Source organism: Mya arenaria, chromosome 3, assembly GCF_026914265.1.
Source record: "Mya arenaria isolate MELC-2E11 chromosome 3, ASM2691426v1".
Taxonomy (NCBI): Eukaryota; Metazoa; Mollusca; class Bivalvia; order Myida; family Myidae; genus Mya; species Mya arenaria.
In genome coordinates this window covers 72,855,523-72,880,491 of record NC_069124.1, presented here as the reverse complement: position 1 = coordinate 72,880,491, position 24,969 = coordinate 72,855,523, and the positions used below count along the sequence as shown (strand labels likewise).

Here is a 24,969-nt window from a genome sequence, read left to right as displayed (position 1 = left end):
GGTGATAACCTTAAGCCACTATAAATTAATTGCTAGATATTCATCCCTGCCAGCCCCCCTTTTTGACCGGTGCCCCTTAATTTTTATTGACTTAGGGGTCTGTATTTGTGTATCTACCCGGTACTGTCCGGGAACGGTGTATTCATTTATGGTGACGATGTGTAACAATTGTGTTAATGGTTTGTCTGGAAACACATGTATATAGTTGTTGATGCAATAAGAAAGAGCATGAAAACATATTCAACAAAAAAAATGAGATAAATAAATATATTTATATTGGCTTTAGTCATAATTCAAAAATCTATTCATGTGAAAAACCAGAACAACACAAGAAGACTTTTGGTGTCGCTCTGAGGCACTTTTGTATGTAGACTTACTGTGAAGTATACCTATAAATTTTCTACTTTTACATCAATGATCAGTTAATGTTCTTCATCAGGTGAGGATGAGCACTTCTGACCATGTGAAGCGGATCGTACAGGAGGAGGGCAGGACAGCGCGTAATCTTGTGATCTATCATGTACCTGTGCAGGAAAACCAAGCTCATGGTATTTTTTGTGTTCATTCCTTATCAGCAGATTAGTACATTATTGTATCTTAACAAATTGAATTGGTTTATAATTTTTCATTCAAGTTAAACAAATTTCATCAGACGAGACAACCTTTTATATATCATATGTGTAAAACAATAAAGCCTGTAGAAGCACAGTATTAAATCAAGTATTTTACAGTAAACACGTATCACATATGCTTAAAAAAATCTATCAAAAGGAATGATCAAATTCTATAGAGGTTGAATAAGAAACTCATGGTATTGAGTATAAGCCTAAAAGGATTTCTTTCAGATCGTTCCCGTCCCCGTCATGTGCGGAAGCCCCTACACAAGGATCAGTCCGACCTGAAGGCCAGCCAGAAGTCTGACCTGACTAAGTCCCCCAAGTCTGATGGAGGCAAGAAACCCGACCTGCGGGCTCGATACTGGAAGTTCCTGTTTGACAACTTGCAGAGGGCGGTGGATGCCATCTATGAGACTTGTGAACAGGATGAGAGTGCTCTAGAGTGCAAGGTATATATTCATTGTGCTTCAGTTGACTAAGTAATATATGTTAGTAAATAGAAAAATATATGTAAGATGGTTATCTGTGGAAATTTAAACCTGATCTTAAGCTTTATAAATACAATTCTGTTTCTTTTTCAAGCTTACCATGAATGATGTTCTGAAATTTATAGAAAACATGTGAAAATATCATGTGACTTAAGAATCTTTGGAAATTTAGAGAAATGGTAACAGAAAGCCAATACTATTTTTCAACAGTTATGTATTCATGGAATAAATGTCTGTTTTAGGAGGTGATAATGATGTTGCAGCAGAGTACGAAGGACTTCCAATCTCTGATAGAGAGACTGCATGTCCAGAAAGAGTACGAGCAGGCCACCAAGGATGGAGATAGGTACATACAGAATGAGTGATCGAAAATTGGGTCTAAAGATTTTTCTTCATAGTTTTTGAAAAGGTTATGTCTTTAAGGGGTCTTAAGCATACCAGCAATTTTATTGGTTTTCTTTACATGTGCTATTGTAACTATGACCATTCTTTATACACGTAGCAGTATTGTTTACTCGGCTTGTTTCAGGCCAACATCGATAGCATGGGAGGTGCGTAAAATGTCACCAGGGAAGTCTCCCAGTGGCCTAGGTCACCGGACCTCCCCCAGCCCTGCACAGAGGGTCCTCAACTTCTCCTATCCTGACCAAGGCAGGGGCCAGAAACAGGGGTAGGTGTAGTTACATCAAATGCTTTGTGAAACTCACATACTAGTAGTACTATAAAAGAATCTTAGAAATAAAAAGTGGTTCGTCTGACATATATATATATATCCTGGTTGAGCAGTTATGACAACTTATCTGATTGCATTGCGGGGTATGGTAAATACAGATAGATCTTGAGAAGTGATATTTGTGAAAAAGGGTATTGCAATTTTACTTTTCAGTGTTATGACAATAATGTAGGCTTCTTTAATAGCCTTGAGGATGTTTTGAAATCAGCATGATACTGGACTATTTAATTCTAAATTGAAATAAATTTTTTATGACTTTCATCCTTTACAGAAGTACCCCTGTAGGCAACAGCTGGGCTGACCGTGTGAAGGGTACGGTGACAAGTCCCGCTCCATCCACAGGAAGTGATGTCACCCCAGACAAGGGGGATCACCCTGTCCTGCCTGAACCTCCCATACTCTCCCCTGTCCCCTCCTCACTCACGGAGTCGGACTCGTACAGAGAGATCAATGGTAATATGAATTCAATTTATCAATGAATGACATGAACAGGTTGGGTTGTAATATTATAAATATTTAATAAATAAATGTTCTTATAGTTTTAAGTACTTCTTACAGATAATTTTTTTTTTAAAGATTCCAATTTTGATACTTTTAGTTGAATACAATAAACATATAGAGGTATTGTTGATAAAGGAGTTGATTTAAGAAGTGTTCTGTTATTCTGCCTGAGAAAAGTTTCATTGAATATAACAATTTCTGTTTATTCACATGACTACAATGAATTGCTTTGTTATTGAATTCAGAATCTGAGGATTCCGATGGCTGGGAGATGGTACAGCGGAAGGTGAAGCCGTATGGCTCTCCCTCCCAGCGATCCATGGAAAACCTGTCTACCATCACCAAAATAGAGCACCAAAAACTGACTCGGTCTGTTTCTGAGCCGTACACGGCCGGACAGGCACTCCAGAAGAAACTGGCTCACACTAAAGGCAGTCCTAAGGAGTCTAAACTTGTGAACGGAAGAACAGCTAGGAAGTCTCCTGTTAAGAAAGATAGTCTTGTTAATGGAGAGAAGAAAGATACTGTTGTTAATGATAAGCCAGTAGTTGTTAATGGTGATGTAAGTGTGAATTCTGAAGGACAGAAAGATTCATCTGACAAAAGTAAAGACAGTGCTGTGTCTGTAGACAAGAAAACAGACCTTAAAAAACCTGAAGCTGTGATAAATAGATCTCAAGGAATGACAAGGAAATCCACCGACAGTATAAGAAAGTCTGGAAGTGACAGTAGTATTACAGACACTGGGAAGAAACCCTCAGCTGGAGATTCTAAAGCAGTGACAAAAACCAAACCCATGTCTGGGAAAAAAACACCAACACAAAAGACTGATACCTCAAAATCTGTGAAAAAATCTGGAAGGAAATCTCCAGTGCCTAAAGGTTCAGATAAGGATATTGGAAGTGGCAAAAAGTCTCCAAAGAGTAACTCATTAGAAAACATCAAGGAGACGGATGATAAGAGTGCAGTTGTTGAGCCTGTTGTGGAGAATGAGATGGAAATTAAGGTTGAAATGTCAACATACAGTGACGATGAATCTGAGAGGAAATTGGATGATGTGAGTTTCTTTCATTGTAGTTGTAATGGTGTTTTGTTAAAATGTTTACTTGCTTTAAAGTTTCAGGGCAAATATAGTGTCAACCCATTTGTAATTTCAAAAATGAAGGCTTTCTATTCCTATCTGTTTAACCATGGTGTGGTAACCATTTATCAGTGTCATTTTTAGCTTGTCTATGTGCTACATGTATTAAGAATACAAGTTGTTATATAGTTACAAACTTAGTAACTACATTTATGTGTTAATAATGCAGCAAGTCCCATCACTCTAGTAGCTGAAACATTTCTTGAGTAAAGCCCCTTTTTAGTTGAGAAAAGTGCCGACATCAATCAAGGGTGCTGTTATTTATTTAGAGTCCTATAAGCAGGTACCAGTTGGAGAGTCGATATTGATTAGAAATTTATCTCTGACTGTCACAATGTTTGCTTTGCTTACAAGATATATATCAAGTGCCTGTTGAAAATAAATCAGATATTGTGATTTATCATTTGTTCAATATTTTTTTATCTCTTTTGTCTATATTCAATTTTCTATGATTGATGTTGTACCCAAACAAGGTACATCAGAGTTCATGGAACATGTAGTCAAGACATGGGTTATAGGCACCACATGTTCTGCTGAACAAGGTACATCAGAGTTCATGGAACATGTAGTCAAGACATGGGTTATAGGCACCACATGTTCTGCTGAACAATATTTTTTAATGGAAATGCAAAGCTTCAAATTTACTTTCAATCTTTTGAAATATTCAAATATTAAACAGAAAAATTGAAAATAATATTTTTTAGAAAACATCCAAAAATACAACTGTTGTCTAAACTTGAACAAGAATTTATCTCCATTTGTAAACCTATTTTGGAGACATAAAAAGTACATGTTTAATTTATTTCAGGTTATTTGTTGATTTCTAACTGACAAAGACTTAAAGTTTACTGTTTAGAAAATACACCAAATATCTCAACTGTTCCAGAAGGTATATTGAAAAAAATTCAAAACATCTGAGATCTTCTCTCCAACTGGTTATGAAATTTGTTTTGAAAACTTCTGTACCAATGAAAGAAATTTGTCATTCAGGCTTTAGCATCCGCAGAGAAGGCAGAGACGAGTCTGACAGATGAACTGGCGAAGGAGCAGGCGATAGAGACAGCCATTGCTGAGGAGGAGACATGGCTGAAGGAACTTGCCAAGGAGGAGAACACAGTCATCGATGTGGAGACAGAGACTGAGAGTGATCTAGGGGTAGGTTGTCAAAAGCATGTTTTAATGATGATTTAACTTCTGTCAAATTTAGCAAAATGTTTAAAAGTACATTCTCAAGTTCAACCTTTAAAGAAAACTTCATGTATATTTCAGAATACGATGAGTTCTCTCGATTTGTCAACTCCTGGGAACCTAGACTGGGATGCCATGGTGGCAGAATATGATGGTAGGTATAAGCTTATTTGTATAAATATAAAGGAGAAGTTATGATTTCGTACAATTTTTACATTTGTAAATGGAATTGAAGTAAAAAATGAATTAGGTATAAACAGCTCAAAAGCATCTTTTCAAATTATAGTCTTTTGACAATGGTGCTTGCAATTAAGGAATTTAAATTGCCCTTAGTATGAACATTTATTGTTTCACCAGCTGAGGAGAAGGCTGGAGTGAAGAAGAACTGGGGTGAAATGGCGGAGGAGGACACGCGCACCCCAGGGTACGCTGTCCACATGCATGAGAAGCTCTCATCACCTTCAAGGAAACGGTCAGTGAGATTCGAATGATATCATTTAACAAATATTTACACCTCAACTTTCATTCCATAAAGGAACTGCCTTTCGGCAATTGCGTTTATCGATGAACGCAACATCTTCGGATATGTTTGGATCGCGATTCATTGCATAACGATATCCATGAAAACTATTGGTCTTGTTATTGTTTGTTTTGTGTCAGCAGGTCCCGTAAAATATAAATCAACGTTTTAGAATGTGTTAATTTATTATTATTTTAATGTTTTGTTGCCATAAGTGTTTCAATTTTACGTTTTAAAGTGATTTCTAGTGGTTGATCTTATCCCACGTTATTGTGATGTCATTTTAAAAAATGTTTCCAGTTACAGTCGGGTCGTTCTATTTACAGAATGGGTAAGAAAAGGATTACTGAAAGGTTTTCTTAAATGAAATGAAGTATTTTTTTAACAATTCTTGAATAAAATAATGAGCTATTGGTGTAAATATAAGGAATGAATTGCGGGGTTGATGTCATTATTGGGGATATGAAAGCAATTGGGGTGGTCAAAGTATGCGTGGAGTCCAAAATGCGTCCTTCGGACTCCACACACTTTGACCAACCCAATTGTGTTCATAACATAATAATAATAACATTATTACATGTGATATTTCCTCATGAAAGTAGATCCTGCTTTGTCTTGTAGATCCCCCACAGAGTCCAAAAAGCGCCATGAAGAGAAGCAGGCCAAGGCCCAGGAGCTGAGGGACAAGTTCATGCAGGAGAAGGCTGAGAGGCTCAGAGTGATTGGTGCCAAGGTGGGTACAGTGTTGTTATCGATGTAACATTATGAGCAACATGTATGGGTTAAGTGAAAATGGTAACCAAACTCTTTCTTTCCTTCGAGCAATAGGATGTCTGTCAGTGTTGCATATATAACTAAGTCCTCAAACTTTTTTGAGGAAGGAAACAAAAGCAGAATCATTCTGTTGGACGTGAAGTCAGGAATTATTAAAATAGTGAGACTGTTTCACCTGCATTGCTTGCTACTTTATACATTATCTTAGGTTGAGGAGGTGCGGGCGTTGAAGGAGGAGCTGATGAAGCAGAAGCGGGATATGATTGAGAGGAAGATGGCCCAGGCCGAGGAGAAGAGGCAGATCATGCTCAAGTCCAAAGCCAAGAAGGCTCATGATGAGGAGGCCAAGGTAAGGATTAAGATAATTGATTATTCAGTTATTTTAGATCGTCTGATTTCGGAAGAAGAATGTTGAACATATTGTCATATCCATTGTGTTGTCGTCATTTTTGCCAGCTTGCAGACTAATTTTGGCCAAATCTTAAAAACAATTAAAATTCTCAATACTACTTTGTGCATTAAATGTGGTCACTAATACAAACATGTCCTGCAAGTCCATTAACTCGATTTAAATATTTTTAGATTTACGCCCCTTTAGCCACTGAGAAGCACAGAGTAGCAGTTTGGCTGCTGTTTGTCAGATACATGAATGTATTAGTTGACTACTAGTCAACATATTTCAATCACTATTTTAAAAGGCATTGCATTGCAAGTCTATTACTTTAAGAGTTTGACCTAAGCAAGCAGAAATTGATATAGGTCTTGCAGTATTCTGGTTTATACTTTTATTATCACTGTTTATCACAGAATCCTATTATGTCATGTTTTCTGCTTTCTTTGCATATACTATTAATCCTCTTTCTGATTGTTGCATTTTGAGTATTACCTAAATTGAATCAATTGAATTAAATCAACTTAAAATTTCTAGTTTGTAAAGTTGGAATTTTTGAATAATAATTTTGTTACAGGCCAATGAGATAGCATTTATCAACAGCCTAGAGGCTCAGAACAAGAGATTGGACATCATGTCGAAACACCAGGAGTCGGAGGCCAGACTGCAGGATCTCATGGTATGGATAAACTGTCAACACAGGTAACAAGTGGGCATTTTAAGGGGTAAAGAGAAAAACTATACATACTGCAGGATTAACAGTGCCAAATGTTTTAATCAGTTTTATGTATCTGAAGCCATTCAGCGTAGATCTGAAATAGAACGAACATGTTATACACAGTTAATTAAATGGAAAAAGATTAAGTTGTTTAGAATGCATTTGACGGACATTATTGGGTGTTGCAATTTGTCAAAATACATCTTCTATTTCATTATCATTACTTAGCCCATGTTTTTTCCAAGGATGAACGCCAGCGTAAGCACGAGGAAAAGTTAGCGAAGGAGGCTGCAGTGGAGGAAAGACGGAGGGCGCTGCAAGCTGACCGACTCACGCGGCTCCAGGAGATCAAGGAGCGACGCAAGACTAAGGACGCCCGTGTGGAACAGCAGATGGCTGAGAGGGAGACAGAGAGAATTGAGGCTCTTCGGGCCAAGGAGAAGTATGGCCTTGTTTGCACACATGGACAAATTGTGACTTTGTTCATACATTTTTATTGTCATTTGATTGTTTATGTTGTTTCTTTTCGAAAGAAATTCTGACTATGCCTTTGACAAAGTGATGGTGTAGAATATGAACTTAAGAGTGTGTGCTTGCCTTTAACTTTGCATGTTCATGCTCCAAGGATATCGTTTTTACTCTGCAATAAAGTCAAGCTTATAAAGTCAAGGTCATTGTTTATTTCTGGTTTGCTTCTGCAAAATGACAGCCAACAATGGTATATTTTAAATTGAGGTTAAATAAGGTTATCAAATTGAGTTCACCAAATAAGACAAATTGAGTTTCAAATTTCAATATTAATTCATTACACGTCCATTTCAATTTATTCAGGTTTTCTGCTTTTTCTTATGCGTTTTGTTAACTTTTTAAAAAAAAATGCGTTTCAATTATTTGAATTGCATATTTACGCAAATACGCACCTTATCTGTTACTCTGTGTACCTTTGTGTATTTTAATTGATGAATTTCAGAAAGTTTGAATGTAAATTTTATGTAATCAATGATGAATAAATACATGTTTAAATTATGTCAATACACATGTATCATTAGAAGATATACATGTATAATGAATCAATACAATACACATGTAAAATAGGTAAATATACATGATTCATGAGTAAATATATAATGGCATATTTCAGAGACCGAGAGGAGCGTCTAGCTACACTCAGCAAACAACATGAGGCACAGAAACAGGAACTTCAGAAGAAAATACAACAAAAGGTAATTTTTTGAAATCACTGTGCTATATCAGGAAATAAAATGAGGAAGAAATTACCTGAAGAAAGGAGAAGTCAGATTATTTGTATTTGTGGTGTACTCATGAGCCATTTCTAAGAGGAGTTTTTTGAAAGTATTCAAGAGCAATATCAGGGATTAGGATCTCTTCCATTCAGTCTTTTTAATTTACAATGTTTCATCTTGTTCAGCAAGAGGGAAGCTCTGCTCGTCACATGGAGGCTTTGAAACATATCCGTGAGAAAGCGTTTGAGATGAGCATCCTGCGACACTCAACGGAGGACCATAACGATGCCCCACAGATCACACCTTACCCAGTCAAGAAAATGTGCACTATCTGTAACACACTGGTATGGTTGGAAGGGTTTGGTCAGTCGTTCGTAAAAAGATGAATCCATAAAATAGCCGAGGCCCCATGTCATCTTGGTTCTTGTATCGTAAAATTTGTAGGAATATCAGAGATGTAATCAAGTTAATACTTCTCAATTACTCAAGTTGATGTTTATGATTAAATTCATCTTATTTTTAAATTTAAAGTATTTGTACTAAGTTGCCATAAACTATTTATCCATTTACAGATCCTGTCAGAAGTGTACCTGTTGAGCCATCTGCGAGGGAAAACTCACCAGCAGGCACTCAAGCACAATAACAACGGCATGTCTATGACCAAACAGGAAATTGTACGTAAACTTTTGTTGCAAATTACATGAATTGTATTCTACCATTGTTTGAAATATTGGCAGCATTTTGCTTGGATTCAACCAGATGAAAAAGCAATGAATTACTTGATAAAATGTTTGAGTACCAAGATCATAATTGTATAAAGCCTTGTTATTCAATCTGTGTTTCAGGAATCATTTAACTTGGCACACATAGTAAATGCTCCTGACAACAACACCCACCCGAAGATTGTATCGGAGAAAGAGCGCATCAAGGCTCAGAAGAAGCGCTGCAAGAAACTGAAACAGAGAATGAACTCCAGGTACTGGACTGGTTCGGCAGCATACATTCTGTTTATTTTGATACTGGGCTGGTTCAGCAGCATGCACTCTGTTGCTCTAGATACTGGGCTGGTTAGGTAACATGTGCTCTGTTGCACTAGATAATGGGCTGGTTCAGCAGCATGCACTCTGTTGCTCTAGATACTGGGCTGGTTAGGTAACATGTGATCTGTTGCTCTAGATACTGGGCTGGTTAGATAACATGCACTCTGTTGCTCTAGGTAATGTGCTGGTTAAATAACATGCACTCTATTGCTATAGATAAGGGCTGGTTAGAAAACATGCATTCTGTTGCTCTAGACATTGTGCTGGTTAAATAACATGCACTTTGTTGTTCTAGATACTGTGCTGGTTAGGTAACATGCACTCTGTTGCTCTAGATAATGGGCCATTTAAGTAACATATACACTGTTGCTTTAGTTAATGAGCTGGTTCGCATCATGCACTCAGTTGCTCTAGATACTGTGCTGGTGTTTTGGAAGCATGCACTATTTTGCGCTAGATACATAAAGTGTATTATCCGGGTCTGATTCCTAAGAAAAAAGTTGTTTCGTTCTTGGATTGTCAGCAGCAACAATAGGCATAAACAGTGCATTTGTAATTTTCAAAATACCATTTACCAATCTGGTGGGCTTTGAAGCTCTTTTATTGTATATTCAGGTATGCTTTTATATTGCATGTTACTAAACACTTTATATTTTTACCCATTTCCAACAGTACATCTATGTATTTCCAGGGGTTTGGAATATGAGAACACTGTACAAGGGAAGTCACCTCTTGTGGATTCAGAAAATAAAGCCAAGTAAGTGTGGTGACTGATTCATAACATTTTTGGGGAGTAAAATAGCATTCAGTGCAATTTATGTACAGGAAATTGTGGAAGTGAAATATTACCAGCAAGTCTGTTGTATTCTTTTGTTCAAAGCAAGTTTTCTGGTCTGACAGATGAATTATTAATGAAAAATCAAATTCACTTTACATGTACATGTACATCTGAGTTTGGTTCTCAAATTCAGAAAAGCAAATTCTTAAATGTAACAGAATATTTTCAATGTTGTTTATTGTTAATGTTGTTTATCTTAACATCAACAACTGTAAAAGGTGTTTAACAAAACAATTTTTAGCTCGACTAGAAATTAGAAATTCTGGTTAAGGTTTTGCAAGTAAGCACACATACCCGTAGGTTAATATCTCAGCAACTATTTGATGTATTGTATTGAGACCTTATACAATGGTACTCAACCATCCAATCTGCTTAAATAACCAAGTCAGATAACTCTATTTTGCCTTAAATATAAATAATGGCCCTTGGCCCTTTTTTATTCGAAATAGAAATTCTGGTTACGGTTTTGCATGTAACCACATTTATGTTAATATCTCAGCAAATACATCAGGTATTGCATTGAAACTTTATACAAGGGCTCCCAGCAATTCAACCTTCTTAATTAATCAAGTTAGATAACTCTATCTTGCATATAATATAAATTTTGCCCCTTTATTATTTGACTTAGAAATTCTGGTCAAGGTTTTGCATGTAAGCATATAGGTTAATATCTCACCAACTACTTGATTTATTGAATCGAGACTGAATACAGTGATCCATGCATGTACGCCAAAACCGTTCAACTCTTACATTGAAAAGTGGCAGAATAGTCGAGCGCGCTGTCTCTGTGACAGCTCTTGTTATTCTTATAAGAATTTTACAATGCAATTAAGATGATCAGTTTTGAGTTCCCAGTCTCAAATCCAGACTCAAGATGTGAGTGAATATGGACACTGTGCACTCTAATAAGGAATAATATTATGCAATATTTCATGGTGAAGATAAAGTGTGTTATCCCTGCCTTCTGTTGTGTTGCTAGGATACAGAAGAATATCCGGGACATCAACAAGTACCTGCAGTCACCAGATAGTGGCCCATGGTCCCAGCCCCGGGTCTCCGCCCTAGATAGGGCACTCGGGGAATTAAATAGGATCTTTGAGAAAAAGGTAGGAAAGTATCAGTGAAGTAGTGGGTTTTGGCCTCTGTAACTTCATTTAAGATAGTTTGTTTTTTTATGACATTTTTTGCTTCAGATAATATGCTAATATAACATGTTTACAAAATTATGACATAAAAGCATCAGCTTGAATGCAATTGTTATTGACTTACTTGATCAACAAAAATCATTTTGTGAAACTCCCAGCTCACAATCATGGGCACTCTGCCTCACAACTGGTTCGGTCTTTGGTGAAGTGATAGTAAAATAATGGTCAGTGGTCACTGGAAATAAAGACAAAATCACCTTCTGAGTGTTTGAGTGGCTCTGTCAGTTTGCATGTTTTTGTTGTATTGCAGATTGTAGGAGACCAGAACAGTTTCCGTCACCTGGGTGGGCTCACCAGCCTGTGTAGGATCATCCAGCTCGTGGACACTTCCAACATACAGGCCACACCTCCCATACCACAGAAGTACGGCAATTACTGCTTTTTAGTTCGACAAAAGAATACTTTTCCAGAATATAGAATTTAAAAAACATTATCATGTTCATAATATACTAAGATGGTACTTGTTGAGATGTGAATTTGGTTTAAGGAAGTTATTAACACAATTAAACAAACTTTGTTGCACTTTCAGTGAAGCTCTCTTTGCAACTTCTTTGTGCAAGGTGGATTTTTCTTATTTACTATGAATTATGAAAAAAGAATTATTCTGGACTTTTAAGCGATTCACATCATGAATACAATGTTTACAGGTCGCTGGTGTTGACATGTCAGGTGTTGAGGCAGGCAGTGAAGGGTCACTATGACAACTGTCACTACATGATGTTCAGCAACAAGATTGGCCTTGTCATAGAGTTCACCATACACCAACTCACAGTATGCACAATCTTTGTCAAACAGAACGTTAAGATGTATAATGTTATAAATAGCCTAAAATGTACAATGTATGTAAGACTTCAATCTATGGCCACCCCTTAGCTGTGGCTGATCCAACAAACATGGCTAAAATTGCATTTTGTAGCATATAGATCTACATGTAGGGCCAACAGGCTGTTTGGGCAGCAGATGCCTCTTTATTTTCTAAACTATTGCTACATATAAAGATAAAATTCCTACCGCTATTGTATGACAGGAGATTGAGCTTAAAATATGTTCAGTAAGATATTTTCTTCAAAATATGACCAGAACAATTCATACATTTTTTTTAGTGTGTTTTCATGTCCCATGCGTAGCAGACATATAGGGATCATGTTCTCAGCCATCATTGTCCATGGCATCACACTTTCATGTCTGCTCCCTTTTGCAGGCCGTCAACCAATTCCTATATTCCTATATTTTTGAGAAATTTCCTACCGGTATATTTTTTAAAACCTATATTTCCTATATTTTGGATTTTTTTCCTATATTTTTCTTAAAAACTGGTGCTGGGATATGTTTGAAATCATTCAAAGGATTGATACTGCCTTTAGTTATTGTTTATTTACAGTTTTAGACTGTCTTTATCCTCCAAACCATCACCATCATTCAGAATTGTTGTTGTACACCCTTGGTTATCCATCTGGACACCTTTGATGAAGAGTATGCCGAACATCAAATTTTAAAGGTGTCCACTTTGATGACCACAGTTGTGTTGCTGCAGCATAGTCTGCCTTGATGGAGAGGTTTAAAGGGGCTGACATAAACTTGGCATTGATGTGTACAATGCATTGAAACTTACTAACTGAAGTACCACATAGTTTACAATTAATTTATTTTCGTAGTTTTTTGGTATTTTTCCATTAAAAAAGATTACAAGGTATGTCTACCTATAGTAGAATTCATCCTTATGCATGATTGGCTAGTCGATGTTATCACGTGATATTACCAAGTTAGGTATATATTTAAAATATTAAGGGTAAGCCTTCGTAGCACAGTGGATACAACACTGGACTGCAATTTTGGCGACTCTGGTTCGAACCCGGTCTCAAACTTGTTTTGTTTTTACATTTTGGTATATTTTTTTTTACAATTATGATATCAAGGAGTAAAATATTTTATTAAATAATTGTCCTGAGATTCTTTACAGAAAAAAACTTTTTTTGGTGCCAATCTGGTGTACATTCCCTTTAAGGAATGTGGATTAAGTGAAACACCAATTTTATGATTTTATTATTTATAGCCAATAAACAAGCAAGTAATGTTCGATTTTTCAACCTTAAAATTCCTATATTTTGCCCAGAAAATGCCACAACCTCCTATATTTTTGGACAAAATTTCCTATATTTTCACCAAAACTTGGTTGACGGCCTGCTTATGTTATCATCCATTTTCTTATCTTTACTAAACTTGGTCACAATTTTCTCGTGAAAGCCCTACACCTTTTTGCATTAATGTTCTTTACTTTTGATTTAAATACTTTTCATACAGATGAGAAGAATGTTTTTATTCCACGTCTGACCATATCTGTAAACTGTTGTTCTTATCCATTCCAGCTGATGTTGCCTGGGGAGTCAGTCACCCCCACTACCCAGAACCCGCTGATGCCTGAACCGCCCACACTCCCGTACAACCTGCTGGGGCTCAGCCTCCAACAGCTCCTAACTGTCATCCTGAACTGCCTCGCGAAAAACTCGCCCAACACAAAGAGTTCGGAGGCGTCACTAGTGAGGATGAGCAACACTACTGATGCCTTTACTTCCCGCGGCAACGACATCATCAGGTTAGAAGCTTCAGGAGTTGGTTTAAGGCATGTTCAAATGGGGGGAAATTGATTTGCATTTGTTATTAAATTTTTGCTTAATATTCAAAGGGCCTTCCTAGGCTTTAACATTATTACAATGAAACCAATAGCAAAATATAGGCTATATAAATAATCTATTTTAATGGCACTAAACATTTCCTTATAAATTTGTTTGTCAATGATGGTAAAATAAACCTGATAGCTTTTGTTCACATTATGTGACATATGACGATATATGTATGTATAGCAATAAATAGCAGATACAAAGATCATTAAGCAAAGGATGTAGTGGTGAAATATTGGAAAGAATGGCAGGAGTTTTTCCCCTTGTACCATTTTAAATTGAGTCGGACTCTCCATGTGATTTCCTTTACAATTAAAGGACCTCAATGGAAATAAGGGTTCTCTATGACCCTTTTTTAAGTTTTCCTTGGTGCTGGTGTGCAGGACATGGACCTTTTATATTTGCATGTATGTTATATTTTTATATTTACTGTACATGTTGTTTTGATTGTCCATGTTATGCACTCATTGCCGAAAAAAATCTATCTAATCAATTAGTGATTTTTTTAAGAAAAACATTCAATTTTTTAATTAATTGGAGAGAAATACAAAATGATTATCTGTTTGGTTTTTACTTATCATGACAACATAGGAACCAGATAAGAATATACATGTTTTAAACTTAAATATATCAGTAACACTGGATATGTAGTATTTGTTTCCATTGCCAATTATAAACGTGAAGTAGTACATTTATGAGAAAATTGTACTGGTTTTTATTTATTATTTTTTTCATGTTTTATGCGTTCTTTTGATGCAATGAATTCAGTCCCAACTTAATCATAAATGTCTCCTAAAATGAATTATAACTTTAATTTATGAACATATTTGTAACAAATGAGCTTCAGAGTGTAATTTATTTGCAACTAAAAACTTTTGATTTCAATGATGCACCATTTTATGTGCATTTTGGTTATTCGCCTACAGGTATATAGAGTCATATCTCTCATATCACATATCACGCTCATCTATTTGCAACATTGAAATAGTTATTGCATTACCTTAAAATTTATTTCTATTTTATTGTTTTCACAAATAACTTATTCGTACCACAATAATTTATTGAATATTATATATGTCACAACTCTTTCTATGCCATTCAACATCACTTCCCCTACTTTATACCACCCACATTAACTACCTTCTAAAAACAGAACATGCCTGAAAAACTGCTGCTATTCAACTAAATGATTTACACTCGCATGCAAACTAAGGAACAATTATGATCAAACAATAGTTCAAAAACTTTCATAATATATTCATTTTAGATTGCTTTGGCTTGCCAGCTTTAGGCTATTGTTAGAACAAGCATCTAAAGATCTACTTTATATGCAGTCTAAATTGCATATCTCTGCACTCCATAAGTTATTTGGTCAGTGTTGTGTTGTTTCATAATAGTATGTATATAATAACGGGTTAGACTTCTCATAACTTACATACAGTCTACCATCTTTTAGAATTTTCAGTGCTTTGATTTTAAAGTTCCTTTATGCTGATTGTTATTTTCTGTGATCAGAAACACATACGAGGCATACATATTAAAGTTGAGAGTTCTTATCTGTAACTCTACAGGAAACATAATGTGTATTTGTAATACAACTACCTTGTTTTCTCCCCTATAATCTGATAGTTGCTCCGCCGTTCATGAGATTTTGAATTTCTATGCCAGTCGATTTTTGCAACATGTAAGCAATTTATCAAGTCTTGATTCCTTTTCAAACTCAGCTATCATGGTCCTGCATTTCAGGGAAATGTAAACAAGAAATATGCAAAAATCAATTTAAACATCACCGTGATCAACAGACACAATTCATACAAGATATGATTAATATGGCATTGATTGTGGAAAATCTGGTTTCTACACTCTGTGGTGTTATCTAGTCTGTTGTTGTCAATTTTGATTTACTGCTATCTTGCTAACATCTACGCTGGGTTTCCATATTTTACACTGGAAACTATTATCAAAATATGAAAACCCACAAAGAGCATTGATGCTATAGGTTCTATTAAGTTGGTGGAATTCAGTAATGTCTCCTAATAATAACTGCAAATCTTTTAGAAAGGTGATGTAAAAAGACAAAATATAATTACGTTGCTCAAGGCCCATTAAATTGTTTAATAATTTAATGACTCCATTATCCTCTCCATAATATTCTGTCAAAGATATTTGTCATCAAAGTAGTTTTAACAAGTTCCAGGAACTTTACTAAAAGTTTATTGATTTAAGGAATTTTAAAACAGCAAAAGAAAGAAGCCTGTGTGTAAAATATTCAAAATTGATGACTATCATGTCTCTTATTTTCTGAACTGAAAGATTAATACATCACAGAGCATGTGTAAAGGACTGGAAAATGGGGACAACAAACCCTATGTATGTATCGTGGCATCTCGGCAGCAATTTACAGATAAGAGATGAAAACAGGAGATGGAGCTGTAGTGACATCGCATGAATATTCATGAGACGTAAATTGATACCTCACGGAAGGAGGATTCATGGTAGGCAAGGAGATACTCGTCCGATGTGTCCTGTCTGGAACAGGAAGTTGTACGGTGGACCGGAGGTGAGGCTTCCTGTCTGTGGAGGGATTGATGCAGTGATGGCCTGCCTGGTCCACATTAGCCCCAGTTTAACCAAAGTCATGTCTAATGATGAGAGCCCCCTAGTTGACATGTGCCCCGTGATGGATGACCTTCCTCATGTCACTTTGAATACCATACCGCTGTTCATAGCCCATGTTCAGCAATATTTAGGCAGTTCCCTCTCACTTTTGTGAGTGTCCAACAATATTGGTATTTTTTTACTGTCTGTGTTTGTAACTGATATAAATTGAGATCAATGCATATCGTTTAAAGAGGAAATGCCTCTTGAATATTGAAGATCACAAGTTATTGTCCCTATGGACTTCACTAGGCTATAAGTTATCTTCATGTTACCTATTGGTTAGATTGCATATAAAAGCAATTTGATTGGTCAACAGTAGCTATAAGACAATATATTGACAAATCAATAAAACTGTTTGGCAAACGTGAACAAAACCAGAAAATACCAGTATTTTGGTAAGCTGGTCATAGTCAGCAGTGCAATTTGTTTTCTTTTAAATATTAAATATATATATTGTTTTTTTTTTTAATAATTATCAATTGTTTATATAATTTTTTAATATATTATATTTTTGTTTATTCAAAAGTATGTTCTATCGTTTATTTATAAATAACTTATTCAGTACGAAAAATAATTAAAGTTGCCTCCTCTTTTAGGATGTATTATTAAAAAATCAATTATTATGTCACCACAATTTATGGAAAGATTGAATTCCAGCCTACAATTATTAAAAAGTGTCAGCTTGTTCATGTCAAATCATTAACTCACCTTCAAATCATAATTGAAATATCATTTTCTCAATTTCACCTATTTAATATTACCGAAATGCAGCTGACTGATGGACGTAATTATTGTTAAAAATTTCATACTCCATTTTTAGTTTGCTCTTAAAGATAAAAAACCCACAAGGTATTGTCATATCTTTGGAGTTGTCAGAGTATTGGGAATAATTATTTTTGCCTTCTCAAATATGGTACAAGATTCAACATGGTATTTCTACTGACAATCCACATCATTATGTGGACAGTGTTGTCTCATATTGGCAAAAGCATTTTATGTTAATATGTTGAAACAAAAGCTTTAAGAATCAGCATTTGTTGCTCATGGATTTCAGTGTTATAAAATTGCTTTATTTGTGAAAGAACAAAATTCCAAGTTTTGAAAAAAAAGACGTGTTAACCAGTTTGATAGTTTTGTGTGAATCAGTAGCTCCCATTGACATGTAACAACCTGTCTTTACATTCATAGTTTATTATCTTATAATGTTTGCATGGATAAATAGTTTAATGTAACTGATTTTGTTTGGAAAAAAATATTCCATTTTCAACTGCATGGCCTTGGCCATAGGTCTTTTTCTGTATTGAAAGAGCCCCTTATTCCTCATTCATTGTACATTAGCGAATTATTGTTGAATCCCAGCTTCACACTTTCCCAACAGTTTTATTGCAACCAAACACAGCCATATCACTTCATGAAACAAAAATTCATACACGATTATTAGGGAAATTAAAGATTTTTATTGTTGATTATTTGAATATTTGGGCTCGTGTGGATCTAATTGATAGCATAGCATCGATTGTTACGAGCTTCAGACCCTCATACCCTCGACTCCTAATGTAAATTTTACACCTTTCGGCAAACTTTTATGGGCATGATTTTAATGTTGATGTTTTATTGGTGGATGATGGCATTAAAGTAGCAAAAGAGAGACATTTTGTATGATTATTGTTCTTCTTTCAATGGATACATTATATTTTACCAACACAAGGTTTTATGTCGATATGGCTGTAATTTAGGAACAAGTTGGTTTGAATGTGCAAAATAAAATTGTCCACATATTACTTTAAAATATTACAAAATATTTTTTATATGGTTTTGAAAAAAAAAAAAATGTGGGACAGGTGGCATTGAAAGTAAGCATGCAGTTGGTAAAGTAAAACTGTGTTCAGTCTGTAGTAGCAGGTTATTATATCTTCATGTAACCCTAAATAGGGAAAAATATTGTTTTTGCTTGAGTTGTCTGTCTGTCTGTCTGTTTTGCACAAATCATATCTAATCTTACTACTTATCCCTGAAGTTTGGTTTTCCAGTTGCTGTTAATTCAAGAAAATGATCATCAACTTTGTATCAGACTTTCTGTACATTTGATGATGTTTAAGACAAATATAAGACTATTAAGATAAAAAAAACAAGATTTCTGTTCATTTCGTTCATCTATGAAATGTGTTAATGTAATAAAATATGTTAGTAAATTACGAAAACCTCTTTTTTGTAATTAGTTTCTCCCTTCATTTATTTAGAAATCTGAAACATTCCGTTGATCTATCTTTAGAAAACGATCATACTTGCACATAACAGGTAAAGGTTGATTATTAAATTATACCTTCTAATACTATTCCAAAGCTTTGTTGATTATTAAATTATACCTCTTATACTATTCCAAAGCTTCAGTTATTAAATGTCCTGCCGACGGGACATTGTTTTTTCTCCTTCCCTTTTTAATGTCCTATAATTTTTCCTATTTGTGGCTTATAATAAAAGGTATTTAATTTTATTTATAAATGACATTGCAACGATATATTATTATAAAATATATTCAGATATGTCATTAATTTTGTGTAAAGGTAATAAATCATTTTCTCAATTTGCTGATCATTTTACAACGATTAGTAAATCATATTAAGCGGTTTTGAAAAAAAATAGTGCAGACTGTAATAATACCAGATCACTAAAAACATGAATTTACACGTGTTTTCTTGTTATGATACGGACTGATACTAGGCCACAAGGTAATTTCGAGGACTGTAAATCACTGTTGTTCATGCATTTCCTTGACAATTTGTTTTGCAATTACCGGTAAGCATTAGTTTAATTGTATCTTGTCTTACCTCACAAGATCTTTGATATATGATATATTATACCCTTTTGGTTATATATTTCAACATTACATGGTTTTTATGATTTCAGCTCTTAAATTGCTATAAATTTATAAGGTATCATTTTTTTCACTTGCAATAATACTTTTCATTTATATCAGTTTCTGTTCCATAAAATCTGAACCCTAAACTGTGAAATGTTATCATCTTATTGTATGATGTCAGCATTTTTGAACATGGTTGATGTGACTACTTTTAGCTCATCTGAATTTCTATGGAAAGATATGGATAGAAATGGAGGTATTGTCATAGGCCACATGCCGTCGTCATCGTCAGCATTAGTTATGGCCATCATTCAAAAACCAGTAGAGATATGCAAATGAAACATTTTGCCAGCGACAATATGCACATGTATAGCAAGGCCAATAACTCTAGCTTTGATTATTATTATCTCTTTTCTACTGATAAGCAATAGCTGAGTGTCTGCATTTGCTCCACCGTGATCTTGTTCACACTGAGTGTCTGCATTTGCTCCACCGTGATCTTGTTCAGACTGAGTGTCTGCATTTGCTCCACCGTGATCTTGTTCACACTGAGTGTCTGCATTTGCTCCACTGTGATCTTGTTCACACTGAGTGTCTGCATTTGCTCCACCGTGATCTTGTTCACACTGAGTGTCTGCATTTGCGCCACCGTGATCTTGTTCACAGTAAATGTGACCAGCCCGTGCATTGCAAAATATTTCGTATGGAGAATGAGCAGTTCATTTTCATGCTTTCTGAAGGTCTGTCAGTCTGATCAACATTGTTGTCCTTTCTGTTTCTCAACAACCACTCACTGGAATTCAATGAAACCTTATAGGAAGCTTCACCAAAAATAGGAGATGCGCATACTGTTGGTGTGTTCTGGTTCAATGATTTTTTAAAAGAGCTATAGACCTTTTATTGATTCAGGTCCACGCCATTTTACGGCAAGCATTGACTAGAATTCAAGAATCTGAAAATTGTTTACCACTAAACTGAAACAGAATTGTGTGTACTGCTTTGAAACTTTGTTCAAATGATTATAGCCATAATATTATGCAGTGAGTTAAAAGGGACATAAAACTGATGAAATTTAATTACAAATGATGCGCCCTTAAAACACCCAGCTCCCTTTGTAGATTCAGGGCACATTTGGTGGGGTTATGAATCACTTTCAGTGACAACACTTGTTTAATCATGTACAAACTTCTGCATTTCTTGTTAATTTCTAATTCCATAAGAATTTTTTTTAGAAGGACAGTATATGTTCAAAGTCTGTTGATTTAAAAGTACAACAACATCTGCAAATGTAGCAATAAACTTATCTATAGAGACCAATATTTATTCCTCAGAATTGCAGTAATGGGAATGGAGGCATTGTAACAGCTTATTGGTGTTTTCATTGTCATTGTAGTTGTTGCAATGTAACTCCCTATAACTCTTGACGAAGATGTTAATGAGTTTCCTCTTGTTAATAAATAGGTGCTGCATCAACTTCCTGTGGTGTCCTTGATTTTACCTGTTACTTTTCTTATAAAAATGTATGAATGATTCTATCATCCCTGTTTCAGCTTCATCATCAGTGTGGGGATTGTGGACAAGTTGACACAGTACCTGCGGCTGGTCCAGGGCCCTATAGACAATAACAAGGATGCCGCAGAGTTCATCCAGCACAGTCTTGGCCTGCTTGTCTCCCTTACAAAGTTCCTTACTGTCAGGTAATCACTGATGCAGGGCTCGACAGTAGCTTTCTAATCTCCTTGTCCACTTGGACAAGTACTTCGGGAAATTTATTAGTCTGAGCATAAATAGGAATGAAATAGTTTAAGCCCGGAATTATAGATATTCTGGTTTTTCCAAGCTAATCGTCCGGTACAAACAATATTATACCGTTTTAATATACACACGATACTTCGGAAACAATAGAGTCATTGGACTGTTACATAAATTTCAATAGCTCGAAGTTCACTTTTTATTTGTACCGGAATGGGAAAACCCAGTTATGTGAATTCTGGGCTAGATACATTCCTTTTGCCATGCACATTAGCCTATATAAACACACCGCATTTCTGGCTTTGATAAGCAATTAAAATGAATTTCAAACAGTTCAATCAGCGTTTTTATTTAAGACAATGCATTCGCTTATATTAAATACCAGGCTTTCTTCTTGTCCAATTGGACAAATAGAATTAGAATGAGGTTGTTCGAACCCAACTTTGACTTGCCAGGGACGATCAGACGATCGTTAATGTTGAGCCCTACACTGATAGACAGACCTCTCAGGTAAAATAATTATATAGCATGTATGTCCGCAAAGACGCATATGTTCAACTAAATGCGCAGGCGATGTCTATTGGGTTATAGACACACATGTATTACTTAACTCACAGGCGATGTTTACTGGGTGATAGGCACATATGTAATAATAAACTCACATGCGATGTCTACTGGGTGATAGGCACACATGTATTACTAAACTCACATGCGATGTCTACTGGGTGATAGACACACATGTATTACTAAACTCACAGGCGGTGTTTACTAGGTGATAGGCACATATGTAATACTAAACTCACATGCGATGTCTACTGGGTTATGGACTCAAACATTGTTAAAAATATTTTCCTCAAAAGTACTGACAGTTCAAAATATTGAAACAAACGTAAGAAGGTAATTTGTTTTAAGCTCGACATATTAAAGATTAAGGAGGCCTAGTTTAAGTTTTGTCGTAAATTGGAATTTTTAGTCATATTTCATAACCATTCATTCAATTGACTTCCATTCAGTTGATCAGGGCAATCAGACAATCCAGTTAGGCAACTCTTATGGTGCTAAATACAACTTATATCCAATGAATGACATAAGAATTTTGTTAACATTTAAGGGCAAGTTTTGGTTTCAAATCGTTTGTAAAAAAAAGAAGGTTTGTTCACTTATGACAGTTGTTTAGGGCCATGAGAGATTTAAGTTAGATGACTTTGTATGATCATGAACACAAGTTATGGCCCCTGATTGATTTAGAAACTCGGGTTAAATTTATTTAGCATGTTGGGGTTTTCATAAAAAATGCATGCTATTCAGTTATATATCTCATAGACAGAGTGGCGTATACCGTACACAAGGGGGCCCTTTTACTCATTGGATGTTGACACAGTGCTGATTTTTTTCTGTCTGATTCACAGTGTTTTAGCCATCTTGGTGGGCTTTTTTGTTTATTAATTCAGAATGTTAACATGATGGAATCCCTTGTTTTATTGTAAGTTTGTTGCAATTAGGTAATGTTTTGGTATAATTTTTTAAAATACTGACAAACACCATACACTAATTGCGTGCATAATCTTTGTTTGATCTTCTACCACAGAGACGCACTTTAGTGATACAAGGGATTAAGCGTGAAAATAAGTCCATATTCATAATTAGTTTTCATAATTTCCCACTTTTATAATGTCTTTATATCATCTGATAGTGGTAACAAGCATATTATGAAATGAAGCAATCATGTAACACCAAATAATTGCGTGTAACCTTATATGGATTTCGTTACGACGGTCTGCCTTTATGCTCATAAAAACATCATTAAGCATTTTAATTGCAATAAGGTTTTTTGTGATAATCAAACCTACCAGGTATCATTGCAACACTTCACAGGAGTATTAATGTTTTATAAGCACATTGCTCGATCATAAATATTGAAATGACAAAGAGTACTTGAGCTGCTACATCTCCAAATACGGCACAACAGATATGGCAAGTGTTGAGTGCCACCTAGTCTGAGACTAGTGCTAATGTGCACACGTTATATCTTGCCTCCATTAGCTGCACGAGATAACCGTGCCATCTGACACTTTGCACAGAACCTAGGAGCCCGGGACAGACAGAGATACCCTCTCATCTGATGATGATGGTCGTATGCCAGCATATGGCGGTTGATGGGCAGTGCCAATATACCCATGGTTGTGTCATTTGTTTGTAACAATGGGGCTTCCTGGAAAAATAATTTCTTATCTCAATGGTACTTTAATATTTTCACCCTGTGTTGAGGTTGATGGATTAGTTTGAATCCAAATGCAATAAATTCGGCATTTTTAAAAGAAGATATAACCATCATTAGAGTACAAACAAATTATCACCTCTCAAAAAAAAGAGCCATTCTTTCCTGAACTTGACTGAAATACTATTATTGCTTCAATTAAAATAACCATGCTTGTTTGCATATTCAGGGTAATGGTCATTTGTATTTTATGTCATGGTGGCCATAAAGTGCATCGCAGGCCTTTTATGGTATTAAAACTGCCCGTCTCAAGCTATCCAGTTTGGTGGTCATCAACTGGAAGGAAAATACAAATTATGGATATTATACCAGCATGATCGCTGACCAATAACTCCCTGGATGGTCTTTACATTTAATTAGCCTGGACCCTGTGTGGGTCAAAGGTCCCATAATAATATTTTCATTCCTATTGCGGTTGGGGATGATTTATTAGGGGTCGGGCATGTTCCCCTATTGTTATATTTATGACCAAACAATGATAGCAAATAAAATAATCACGCCTGATTATTACAAACCCATTTGCTGATTGCATTTTATGTGGCAATGTGTATTTTTGGTCTTTCCCCTTTCTTCGTACGAAAATATGGTGACCAATTCACGTCTGCTGAAGAACCACAAAGTGGTGTTCACCCTCTCAAAGCTATAATCAATTTGACAATGAAGCACCCTACTAGGTTTTCCCTAATTTACTTATGAGCTGGGAAAACCATAGAGAAAAAAGGAGACAAAAAAGCATGCAATTTTCACCATGTTTTGAGGGGACTTCAGCACACTCTATGATAACTCAATAAATGTTGCTTCTATGATTTCAGAAAATTTTCGGAATGTCGTCACTAATCTGTGATGTAGGAAATTATAAATGACAAATAAGATAATGGAATGATTGGGTTTGAGGGACAAAAGGAAGCTTTGTTTGTAAATCTCGGGGTAGTGTCTGCCTCAGGCCTTTAGCCGTGCCAATGCTAGGATTTGCAGGGATGTTCGGCCATATGGTTCTGTAATTCTAGAAAATTGTTTGATTAATTCTCTTAGGTCTTGTCACCAGAAGCAAACAGACTCTGCTAATGCAGATTGAAGTTCGGTAATTTAAAATGTATTTAGCTTTGACTTTCCTGAGTTTGTGACTGATTTGGTTATCCAGATGAATCTTGCCTGAGTGAATTGTTCATCTACCTTTGAAGGTGAACATCTTTGATCGTTAATGAACTGTTAAAAATGCCCGAAGAAAAGCGTGGTTTAATTAAAGTCTTGTGGGTTTTTATCTTCCTTCATAAAATGTTGTAAAAGTTATTTTAAGTACCGGTACTTTATATATTTTGTTAATTGTTTACTTATCTCCGAC

General features: G+C 35.5%; 1 protein-coding gene across 4 annotated transcripts in view; it reads left to right on the top strand.

Annotated features, from left to right (window-relative positions):
• LOC128226706 (S phase cyclin A-associated protein in the endoplasmic reticulum-like) overlaps nt 1-24,969 on the top strand; it is a 46,413-nt gene that overhangs the window by 10,432 nt on the left and 11,012 nt on the right. For 3 of the 4 annotated variants that reach the window (XM_052936690.1, XM_052936693.1, XM_052936692.1), the window contains exons 2-24: nt 440-548; nt 846-1,066; nt 1,348-1,451; nt 1,635-1,775; nt 2,110-2,291; nt 2,585-3,396; nt 4,471-4,635; nt 4,750-4,822; nt 5,026-5,140; nt 5,810-5,921; nt 6,171-6,311; nt 6,931-7,032; nt 7,317-7,513; nt 8,213-8,294; nt 8,501-8,659; nt 8,888-8,989; nt 9,161-9,291; nt 10,047-10,112; nt 11,173-11,299; nt 11,649-11,761; nt 12,046-12,169; nt 13,765-13,991; nt 21,148-21,294. In XM_052936690.1, the coding sequence (XP_052792650.1) occupies nt 440-548; nt 846-1,066; nt 1,348-1,451; nt 1,635-1,775; nt 2,110-2,291; nt 2,585-3,396; nt 4,471-4,635; nt 4,750-4,822; nt 5,026-5,140; nt 5,810-5,921; nt 6,171-6,311; nt 6,931-7,032; nt 7,317-7,513; nt 8,213-8,294; nt 8,501-8,659; nt 8,888-8,989; nt 9,161-9,291; nt 10,047-10,112; nt 11,173-11,299; nt 11,649-11,761; nt 12,046-12,169; nt 13,765-13,991; nt 21,148-21,294 (3,752 nt within the window). Of the gene's footprint in view, nt 1-439; nt 549-845; nt 1,067-1,347; nt 1,452-1,634; nt 1,776-2,109; nt 2,292-2,584; nt 3,397-4,470; nt 4,636-4,749; nt 4,823-5,025; nt 5,141-5,809; nt 5,922-6,170; nt 6,312-6,930; nt 7,033-7,316; nt 7,514-8,212; nt 8,295-8,500; nt 8,660-8,887; nt 8,990-9,160; nt 9,292-10,046; nt 10,113-11,172; nt 11,300-11,648; nt 11,762-12,045; nt 12,170-13,764; nt 13,992-21,147; nt 21,295-21,763; nt 24,969 lie in introns of those variants that run through there. The other variant, XM_052936694.1, reaches the window with a different exon arrangement.